Source organism: Tachysurus fulvidraco, chromosome 11 (assembly GCF_022655615.1).
Source record: "Tachysurus fulvidraco isolate hzauxx_2018 chromosome 11, HZAU_PFXX_2.0, whole genome shotgun sequence".
Lineage (NCBI taxonomy): Eukaryota > Metazoa > Chordata > Actinopteri > Siluriformes > Bagridae > Tachysurus > Tachysurus fulvidraco.
This window is the reverse complement of record NC_062528.1, coordinates 10,589,389-10,601,456: the sequence shown is the minus strand read 5'-3', so window position 1 is coordinate 10,601,456 and position 12,068 is coordinate 10,589,389. Positions and strand designations below refer to the sequence as shown.

The 12,068-nt window shown below is 38.0% G+C and overlaps 1 protein-coding gene across 5 annotated transcripts in view; it reads left to right on the top strand.

The window, feature by feature from the left end:
- LOC113643638 (membrane-associated phosphatidylinositol transfer protein 3-like) overlaps positions 1-12,068 on the top strand; it is a 44,013-nt gene that overhangs the window by 7,162 nt on the left and 24,783 nt on the right. For 3 of the 5 annotated variants that reach the window (XM_047820772.1, XM_047820773.1, XM_047820774.1), the window contains 3 exons: positions 294-357; positions 6,586-6,617; positions 6,702-6,922. In XM_047820772.1, coding sequence (XP_047676728.1) covers positions 294-357; positions 6,586-6,617; positions 6,702-6,922 — 317 coding nt within the window. The remainder of the gene's footprint in view (positions 1-293; positions 358-6,585; positions 6,618-6,701; positions 6,923-12,068) is intronic. The other 2 variants (XM_047820771.1, XM_047820775.1) reach the window with 1 other exon arrangement.

The window sequence follows — 12,068 nt, the reverse complement described above, 5'->3', positions numbered from 1 at the left end:
TGCCCTGCGATGGGTTGGCACTCTGTCCAGGGTGTATCCTGCCTCGATGCTCGATGATGCCTGAGATAGGCACAGGCTCCCCGTGACCCAAGGTAGTTTGGATAAGCGGTAGAAAATGAATGAACAAATAAGTAACTCAATGAGAAGACATTCAGGTACATTCAAAACACGAAGAAATCTAGGACTGCATGGTTGTTTCATTGATAGTTTTTCAGTTGATACTGTAGGCTACTCATTTCGTTTGAGCAGGTAGATTATGTTAGCATGAGCAATGATGTATGTGTGATTTTCAGGATTGCTTACGGGAGAAAAATTGGAGCTTCAATTGTAGATCATTTCTACAGAGTGTAGAAACTGGTAAGAAAAAATTGCTCCTCATTTTGTTGCACTGATCAGATTTCCACATGAATGAATGTGTGTTGTGTGTTTGCTGATTTCTGTTAGTACTTAAGCAGTGTAAAAAACTGAGGTGTACAAAACACTAACCAGGACACATCATTTTCTCTCTTCTCAGTAATCCCTGTTAACACGATGAAGCTATTTAGGTTTTCTTACAATATTTTAGTGTTCACAGGTAGGACAATTTTGATTAGAAAAGCAAGTTTAGTATATTCTTCTGTTTAAGCTTTAGCTAACATTTTTTTATTATGTTCATACTTTTCTGAATGTTAATGTTAACTGCCTACTAAGTATCACAAAGAGAAAAACATGTAGCACAGTTCAAGGCTTGTGTAAACCACATTCTGGGGAGAAATACTCTACATTAGAAAACTAATTAGTCCAGACGGCTTTTTAGAATGCACTTGGCCCTCCCTCTGTTTCCAGATATTATCACAGATTTTATCTGCTCTGGCTATAATCTGAGGGCTGTAACTGACTGGCTTTTGGCCCTGTTGGTTTAACACACACACACACACACACACACACACACACACACACACACACACACACACACACACACACACACACACACACACACACACACACACACACACACAGCTCATTTGTATTCTCACCTACACCAGCTCCCAACAAGTCTCTTTTCTCATAAGCAGCAGACGTGATCTCCTTGACATGCTAATTCTCATTTAATTGCATTTTTCTAATTTCTTTCGCTTGTTTCACCATTTTAATGCATAATGCCTCCATAGGAAAGGAGACAAAAATGGAGATATAGTGCACCCCCCAACACCCCCACCCAACTCGCTATCTTATTGTATTTGGTCATTTACATATTTGTGCAGAAAGAAGCTTGTATGCAGTATTAGGACATTTTTCTACTCCTGAGTGCACTGTGATGTAATGGAAAGCAAATGGACTTAAACAGAACCTAAACAGAATCCTTTATGTGTTTGAATGAAGGAAAAATTATAAGCCTTGTTTTTGGATGTGGATAGGGTAAGTAGAATCAATTGTATTTGCACAGTTTTTTGTTGTGTGGAACAGTGAACGCAGCCATGTTTATAGAAAATGAGAGTGTGAAGGTGTTGTTAACACAAACAAAAGCTGTGCTGGTGACGCTTTGCTAGCAACCAGATCCCAGACCTGAAGTCATCAACCGTGCAGTGAGACTGTTAAGGCATGTCTGTTCACAGCACACACACCCATGGATTTGCATCAATCACTCATCCCCCTGTTTTCTCTATGTCTCTCCCTTTCCCACTTTCACTCTCTGTAATATACTCAAATATTTCTCATGCCTCTGGCATCTTTTGGGTATTTGTCTGTATCTGGCTATCTTGTCTCTGTAGCTGTACCTATATATGTACAGTTGAATCCAGATATTTACATACACTTCAGAAAAAAACACAAAAACTTTTATTTCTTTACTGTCATTTCTGCAGCAAAGCAGCCCCACAACATTATACCTCGATGGTGTTCTAAGTCTTCAAAGCTTCACCCTTTTCCCTCCAAATATACCGTTTATCATTATGGCTGAACAGTTCAATTTGTTCAATTTCGTCAGACCACAGGACATGTCTCCAGAAATTAAGATTTTTTCCCCCATGTGCAGTTGCAAACTGTAGTCTGGCTTTTTTATGGTGGCTTTGAAGTAATGGATTTCTCCTCCCAGAGTAACCTTTCAGCTCATGGTGGTACAGTATTCGTTTTACTGTGGATAATGACACTGTCTTACCAGTTTCAGCCAGCATCTTCACAAGATCTTTTGCTGTTGTCCTGGGGTTGATTCGCACATTTCGTACCAAAAAACGTTTCTCTCGGGGACTCATAATCCGTCTCCTTCCTAATATTTATTGATTTAAAACTGATTTAATGTATGACAGTAAAGAAATAAAAGTTTTTGTGTTTTTTTTCTGAAGTGTATGTAAATATCTGGTTTCAACTGTATCTAGCTGTATTTGTAGCTGTATCTGTATTTGTATCTGTAGCTGCTTCTTTTTCATGTTTGTTTGTACAACACAATTTTGTTAGTGTTTCTGAAGAAAACATTTCAAGCATTATGTTTGAATAAAATACAAGCACGTAGTCAAAAACAATCTGACAATCTTAAAGCAATAAGCAATAGTGTATAAGCAACAGTGTGTTTATACCGATTATCGTATAAACGAAACTGCTTGCTTCATTATGCACAACATAACATTATTTTGTTTTTAAACAAGAAATTAATATTGAGTAACTGATATTATCAGACACAATATTTTCTAGAATCTTGATAGAAGCTAGAATCACTTTATAGCTTGTTGGCTAGTTTTCTAGCAAGCTCACATTTATGTGTACATTCCTGTTATAGTTGCTTTGGTGAAATTGGCTTCCCTTCTTCCTTTTGAACTTCATTTGACACGCTTTCAAATTTTAAGGTAAAAATGTATCCTTTGGCATGTCTGCTAATATTTTCAAACCCAGACGACCGGAGTGATATATGCAGTGAAATGTCTCTGAGCGGTTATGCTAAATATAAGCACTCTTGGAACGCTGCTCAGCCAATCAAATTAAAAGACTAGAACTAGCTGCTGTAAAATTTTATTTAAACCGTAAGGCTGTTGAATATTCAATTCTGATTGGTCAGAGAAGGTGTTGATTATTATTTCCAGATTAAAGGAACACATAACCTGAGAAACAATTAACTTTTTAAAAGGTTGAATCTTATTTAACAACTCAGGTGTCAATGCTTTTTAAAACTAATTTTAAAAACATTTTCTGTCACAATTACAGTCTCGCTGTGTGCCTTGCTCCCCTCACCTGCCTTCGCCGTGTGCCTTGCTCCCCCCATCTGCCTTCACCGTGTTCCTTGCTCCCTCACCCCCACCACAGACCTTGTCAGGATTTGGTGCTAAGAGAATTTTCATATAGCCATGTTTAATGTTTTATTCAGTGCATTTCCCTGTACTATAAGTAAACATCTACGTCTTTCTCTTTGTTTCTCATGCTTTCTCGTTTGTTGGTTTGTGGGAGCTGGAAGTGGAAAGTGGGATTTGCGACACTGTCTGGTAGCTTGTTACAGAAATACAGATACAGAAATGAGATACACAGATACAAAGGTTTTCATTGCATTTACAGATTATTTGAAGTCAAATTGTAATGATTCTTATGGAATGATATATTAATACTAGTACAATGGATTGCATGCCTTCAACAGGTGATCTGATCAGGATTTAGCTTTAAATTGAAATCACTTGTACTTAGATCACGCATGCTGTGGAGGGAAGGAAAATCAGCTTGACATCTGGCATTTGACAGTCTTAAGTGCTTCTAAGTTGGGCTGACTGACATTTGCTTATTGTATGGAGTGCTAAGAACTAAACAGCTCCATTCCTATGGTCATGAATGATAGAGTGCAGCTGGGCTGCCTGCAACTGAGACCCTCCAAAGCAGGCAAGGCTTCTTTTTTGAGCTTAATGCTTTCATTCAGTACAATCACTCCTCAGAGAGCCGTCAATTTGGAAAGAAAAGCACGTCCTATTTAAAGGGCACCCACAATCTCCGTCTGGCTTTCATATTATCAGTCAGCCTTGGGTTGTCATGACATCCACAGTATAACACTTGCAGCCTAGAGTTGCACTGCTTTGTTAATTGATGGCACAGATGGATTAATGTCTATTTTCTGTTTGTTTGCCCAAGAGATTTTGTGCTGTTTCTAAATAAGGTGCAGTATGTAATTACAATTTGAAGCAGTGCTGCAGGTGTATGAACTGCAGAATGACTCATAATGAATGCTCATTCCCATGAATATGCACGTACTGTAGCAGAATTTTAAACATTTAAACCCAGCGGTTAGTCTACAGGAGCATTCTGGCTTGTGCGCTTGTACAGCACTTTTAGCTGACTTTCACTGCCATGAAGGACGGTTCTTTTTTGTTTTTATTTAAAGTTGTGCATATGAGCTGCTTTCTGTGATGTAACTTGATAATGAACCTTAAACATTCTTTCTATTTCTATTCTCACTCACATACCGAAGCTACTGTACCTTTTAAGTACATACCTTGTGCACCATAACAAATCAAAAACACACTCAAATACGCATTCAGTGTTCATCAATGTCTACAGCATCACCCATATATAACTGTTTACATGCTGTTTTTGCACATGCTGTCTTGCACACTCACTCAATTGCACTTATTTCTGCACGCTACATTTCAACCTCATGCAACTGCAGCTATTACACAAGTGTATATTTGTTTGCTAGAACCCTCTTTGTTCATAATCCCAGGGCTGTCAAGTATCACGCATTGAGGGGAACTACCTCTCACCCACTCTTGCCTGTCTTCAAAACTTAAGAGCCCTGTAATCCTATGTTTTTGCACAACGTATTGTATAATATAGAGAATGGACACTGGTTGGAGTTTTTTTGTGTGCGTGTCCTGCAATATTTTGCATTGTCTATTTACATTGTCTTTTGTCTCGGACTGTTTGCACTTTAAGTCCTTAGCAATGTCATGTTTTATGTGGCAAATCAAATCAAAATCAAATCAAAGTTTATTTATAGAGCACCTTTTTAAAACAGCAGGTGTTCACCAAAGTGCTGTACAAACAATAAACAATATAAAATAAACAATAGAACTAAAAAGCATAAAAAAATAAAAATAATAATAATAATAATAATAATAATAATAATAATAATAATAAAAACTAAATAAAAGTAATAAAAATGCAATAAATACAATAATAATTAGTAACACACACTAAAAAGAACTCCTAACAGGTAACTCTCATACTGCGTTGTATGCTGCACCATACAATTATGTTTTTAAATGTGATTTAAAAACAACAAGCGAAGGAGCCCGCCTAATGTACAAAGGCAAATTATTCCAGAGTTTGGGGGCCGCTACTGCAAAGGCACGGTCTCCTATGCCCTTCATGGTCCTAGCCTCCGATCTAAAAATAGTTGCTGTCACCCCAATTCTGAATTGATAAACAGTACACCAATCACATCTATTCCTTAACATTTTGTATGTGCCTTTCAAATCTGAAGTCTGATAGCATAGATCCTGCCCTCATGAGGGATGTTATTAACCTTCTCCTGTGTGTGGATTCAAGGACCCTTAATATAATTCTGCCTTGTGATCTGAATAGTGCATTTAACACATGCCGTTGCACACTTCCAAGCTGCTGGCATCATAGGGCATCATGCTCATTTCACCATTTTATTACCATCAACAAACATAAATCCTCTTTAGTTTCTGTTAGTTGAGGTGTCGCTTAGGGCTCTGTACTGACTGGCCCTTTTATTCACAGTCACAATACTTTTCACTGTTACTGTATGAGGATGACACACAGCCTATAAAAACAATGCTAATCTAACACAGTCTTACCACCGCTGTTTATTTTCCTGCATACATTAACTCAACAAACTATTATCTTACATTTTTTAAAATTGTGCCAAACCGTTAATATATAAACATTTAAACCTGTGTGCTGTATAATATGACATTGATGGGTTTATTGTTAGACTGTCTGAAACAGTTTAGAAACATTTGTTGATCTTTGTTGCATTACTTATTATGTCTTACACCACGACTGCATTCTTTCACGTCCACACTACAACCTGTCCTACTCCTACCACACTGTATGCCAGACTTCTATATATATGTAATTCTCTCTTACCAACTTTATGTTACACTCGATAGTTTACTCATCCTCTATCATATTCAATACTAAATCCTGGTTCTAGCATCCTCTAGTCCCACTTCACCTGTGATCCACAGATTTAGACTTTCATGGGTGACTGGTGTTAGAATTCACTCCCTCAAATCCTCCCTGAATTCTCCTCTCTCATTTTCTTTAGAACACATCTCAAAACCCAGCTCTGTTCTCAATGTTAGAAGTCTCTCATCAGTAACTAAGCAATTTCTCTTTTTCTATCCAGTAGCTCTTTTTGATTTCTGACTTTGTAACGGATCTTTATGTGACTGGTCGCTTTTTCATTCTGTTGTTTGTATGTGATGAGTGAATAATATTTATTATTATTATGATTATGGTTATGATTATTATTTTATTCATTCATTAGATATATATAGATATTAGATATTGTTATATTTATATTATATGTATTTATTTGAAGAAACCTTTCTAATTTCTCTTCCTGACTCATTTTCTGTCTGTTTTTTTCTTTGGCTTGCCATTCAGAGAGCCATAAAGTGGAAGGCCTGGACAGTACGGTAAGATAATTGTTAAACCTTGGAAGCTCTGCCTTTAACACCTTTGTTAATTTAAGCTTATGTTTTTCCCCCCTTTTCTTCCAGACAAAGTGCAAGACTCATGTGCTAATATTGGTGGTGCATGGAGGAAACATTCTAGACCCAGCCAGTGGTGACCTGCAGACAAAGGAGGCAGACGTAGCCACTTTGTCCTCAGTGCTGGAGAAAGTGGCACAGGCACACTTTAAAACTGCCACACATCAGATACTAATCAAGCTGGTGCCCTGTCCTGCTGTATGTGCAGAGGCCTTTTCCCTGGTTTCCAAGTGAGTCACTTAGATTGATTTAGAGTTATAAAGTAAGGTTGCATGTTAGAGAATATATTAAGTTAAAATAAGTAGGTACATCGATAACTCTCTTTATATGGACATGTCTTGTGCTCCTTATAGAGATTTTGGCTGTGACACTTTAGACTGAGACACTGAGACTTATATTATATTTTATATCAATAAAAAAAACAAAAAACATTTGATACACGATGGCATGTAACTTTCTTTTATATCCTAATATTTTCCTGCCACCTCTTCATTGTTATAACATTTCTGTAAAGGTGCTCTATCTTGTTAAATCATAAAATAAAAAAAAATTCTAAGTGTATGTGAAACATATATATGTATATATATATAGTTTTTTTTTTTTAAACTAATTGCTGCACAGACCATCTTGCTTTTCTAAACTACAGTCAGCTAATCCCTACTAATCATTAATAAAGCATGCACTTGATATAGTATTCTAAGCAAATGCCTTTGAAATCAATCATTTTTCTTCTGGTGCTGTTTCAGCAGCAATTTGCTGATTCATTATTTAGTGTCATGAAACCATGCAGATAAATTTACAATTTTTTCACTTGACAGACACTTTTATCCAAAGTGACTAAGTGACTGAACTGTGCAGGTGAGATTTAATTGGCTTGCTCAAGGCTCCAGCACTGGTAGCTTGGTGTTACCACGATTCAAACTTCATACTGTACAAGCTTTTGAGCAGCACTATAGAGCACTAACCACTGAGTCACCACTCTGACAGTTCAGTTGCTTCACCTTGTTCAGTTTACCTTTCTTTTCAATTCATTCCTAAGAAATCTGGTGTTAGAAGAGCAGATTTATTATATGCAAGTGAAGATTATTGAATGACTTGAGAGAATTGCATTTGAGGACCAAAAAGAGATTTGTGTGAAGCTTTGCAGCAGGATTAGGAAAGGTAATTATCTATGCTATTTCAATCCTTATTTTGAGTCTGTGTTACTGCATAATCTAACTGGAGGGATGTGTATATTATTGCATAGTAGCATATTAAAGAGTATATTAAAGTATAGCACTGCAACTATTTCATTCTGCGTCTCATGCGGAATGTAAATGTCTGTTTCTTTTTTTTAGCACATTTTAACACAGAAATGTTTAGAAGACAATTTCTGAGTAATATTGTACCCACTGTTTTGTGTGTATGTGTGTGTCTGGGAAAAAGAGACACTAAGAAAATGTGATGTGGCATATTTAGTGTGCTTATTATAGATGTTCTTATAATCCATCTTGACTGCTGTTGTTTTCTAAAGTCTATAATAAGTAAACAGTGAAAAAAAACAGCTCAAAGCAGGCAAGTAATCATAATATGCATTAAGAAAAATTGCACCAGCAATATATTATCCCAAAGCCCTGAAATTGTATTTGTCAGTGCACACTTTTTATTTTTATCACCTCAAGTGGCTAATAGTGAAAAGCCTGTGTGATGCAGAGGCTAGTGTCATATATTTTCTTTTCTCAATGGGTTTATGGTCTGCTTTTGGTTTATTGGCATCATTTGCTCTTTAAAACAGAGGGATGGAGAATAATAAATATTCAATGTTATGAGGTTCATAGGCTCATGGGGTTTCAGCTTGCTTGCCATCCAGCATCCAGGCCTCAAATATTCATAGAATAGCAAAATAGTATTCATTCTTAAAATAAGTTGTCAAATCTTTCATTCATACAAGAACTCTATGCACACTTTAATGAAATTCATTGTGCTGTATTTTAATCAAAACAGGAGTAGGTGGATCTGTTCTGTTTGTGCAGAGTCAATCTGCATGCCATTATAAGCCAAAACGACTCCAGTGGGGACAGATGGATTCTGAAAGGCTGATTTAAAATTCTTCTGAAATCTATAGATAAATGCACAGATAAATAGAATAAATAAAACGCAATTTTAGGATTTTTAACTTTTGTAGGATTAGTTGCAATTGCCAAGTTAATAAATATTCAAAAAACTAAAATTTAAAGATATGTCCAAACTGTAATGCACGATTAAATGTATTTCTGAGTTGTGATGAAACCGCTGTTAAAAAATATGGTACTTTAAAGAGTTTGGGATTCTGACAAAATATGTTTGATTGCACTTACATTAAAGCCATTTCTGCAGTCATTTCTTATGCATAGTAATTTCTTCTTCAAGTATCCTTCTCATATTTTTGAGAACCGATGCAGAACGATGTCGCACACACACACACACACACACACACACACACACACACACACACACACACACACACACACAGTCCAGGAATAAACAGAGCCGAGAGAACAGTCCGCAGAAAAAAAAAGCTCCCTCAGAGACAGTCCAGGCTGACGCTGTCCTGCTGGGTCTTTAAGTGGAGGAAAAACACAAAACAGGAACAAAGACACAACAAGGCTTGACACGAGACAAAACGGCTAAATAGACATGACAATTAACACATGAGGGACAAGTGTGCAGAGGCAGTGGCACGTGGCCAAAGTCTGGGCTGGATCCTGACAGGTAATGTTAAGGGATGAATAGAATTCATAGTTACTTTGTAGGTCGCAGTCAAACTCAAATAAGAATAGGTTTTTCTTTTTTCTTGAGTAACTACTGCGCTCTAATCAAATGCTTCATCAATGGCTCACAGAGAATCTGACATCATTTGTACAGTTTTTTTCACCTCTAGCTTCAGGGTCTTGAAAACAAGATCGTTGTAAAACAAGACTTTTGTGAAAATAGATATTTAGCTGTGAATCAAACTTAAGCTTTTTAGAGCAAATCTGCCCTCATTCTTCAAGTTAATCAAAGTCCATTTCTCAGTGAAAGCAGACCATTTTTCCTATTTTTATTGACACTGCTGTGCTAAAATCTGTCTTGTAAGCTCTGACCCTGAACTTAATCCAAACCAATGTATAGGAAAGAGTGAAATTTATTCTAATTATGTTGCTTTCTCAATTTATTTTAAAAATCATCTTTATGGTTGTACATCTTTCAGTACAGATCATGCCTAACACATCTACAAGTATTTATTGTTTTGTTATTGTACAAGTACTTTTATATGAATTCCAGTGTAACGTGAACAAATTGGATAAGAATAATATCTTCAAACAGGAACATGGCATTCATTATTTCTCACCCAATTTTCAAGGCTGGAATGTTTTCAGCTGTTTACTACCAGCCCTAGCAGTGGGATGATGTCATATTAACAATAAACAGCAAAAAGGAAATACAATACAATGTGCCACCCCAATGGGTTATGAGGTTAAGTGAGAATGCATGAGCCAGACTTTAGAGTGGAGTGGTTGTTTCAAGCTACATCCCCACACACAAAGGAGGCAATGTCCTGGATGTGGTATTCAACCATCCTTCTCCAGCTACAGACATTACTGCTACCCCACTACACATCTCCAATCATCACCTGGTATCCTTCACCATCACTCTCCCTATCCTACCTAAAACTACCTCTCACCCCCTCGCTCTTACCCACCACAACCTTCACTCTGTCTCCCCTTCTTCTGTAGCTTCTGGCACTTTTCTCTTCCTGATCCTGAGTCTTTTTCCTCACTACCCTTGGACTCAGCCACAGATACTTTCATCTCGTCTCTTTCCTCAACTATGGACTTTCTCTGCCCTCTGTCCACTAAACCCCAGAAAACTTCTTGTTCTGCTCCTTGGCTTTCAGGTGTGCTGCGCAACAATCGAAGAGAGCTAAGATCATCAGAGAGAAAGTGGAAGAAATCACAACTTGATGCAGATCTTGATTCTTACCGTAGACTCCTGGCCAAGTTCTTCTCAGATGTGACTTCTGCCAAGACTTCCTTCTACAAGGAACAGCTTGAAGCTTCGTCACATGACCCTCGGAAGCTCACAACATCATCTCTTCTCTACTCAACCCCCCGGCTCCACCTTCTTCATCCTCCCTGACTGCAGAAGACTTTGTTTCTTTCTACCATGAGAAGATTGAGGAAATCTGCAGGACCTTCACTTCTGCCCCGACTGCACTTACATCTCACAGTATGGGTTCCCCCATTCCTTTGTTGTCACATTTCTCAACTGTAGAAGCAGAAGAGTTTTGACAACTCATCCAGTCCTGCAATCCTACCACCTGCCCATTGGATCCACTCCCTTCCTCTATGCTCCAGACCATCTCGCAAGACCTTCTGCCCATATTTACCACTATCATCAATAGATCCATAGCATCTGGTCAGGTACCAACTACTTTCAAGAGAGCAAGGGTTATTCCACTTCTAAAGAAACCTGCTCTGGATCCATCAGACATCAGTAACTACAGAATGGTATCACTTCTCTCGTTTCTTTCAAAAATCCTTGAACGCATTGACTATCTATCTATCTCTCACAGAACAACCTCCAAGATCCCAACCAGTCTGGCTTTAAAGCAGCTCATTCCACAGAGACAGCCCTTTTGGATGTCTCTGAGAAACGACATGCTGCTAGAACAGCCAAACTGTCATCCGTCCTTATCCTCCTTGACCTTTTAGCAGCGTTTGATACGGTCAACCACAAGACTCTCTTATCCACCCTCAGAAGTATTGACATTTGCGGATCAGCTTGGGAATGGTTCGCTTCCTACCTGGAAGGACGCTCATATCAGGTAACATGGGGGGAGTGACCTCTGCTCCATGCAGACTCTCCACTGATGTCCCACAGGGCTCAGTACTTGGTCCTCTTCTTTTCTCCCTGTATACTCACTCTCTTGGTGAAGTTATTTCCTCACATGGGTTCTCTTACCACTGCTATGCTGATGATACACAACTTATCTTCTCTTTCACACCCTCAGATACCACAGCTTCTGATCAGATCTCAGCATGTCTAGCAGAAATATAATCATGGATGACTGCTCATCAGTTAATGCTTAATCCTAGCAAAAATGAACTGCTGTTCATCCCAGGTGATTCATCCCCAGGTCATGATCTTGCTATATCCCTGCACAACGATTTGATCTCCCCTTCAGCCACAGCTCACAACCTTGGAGTAACCATGGACAATCAACTGTCCTTTTCCTCTCATGTTGCTAATATAACTCGCTCATTACGCTTTCTTCTCTACAACATTAGAAGGATTTGGCCATTTTTGTCCACACAGGCTGCTCAGGTACTTGTACAGTCTCTTGTCATTTCAAGACTGGATTACTGCAATGCACTG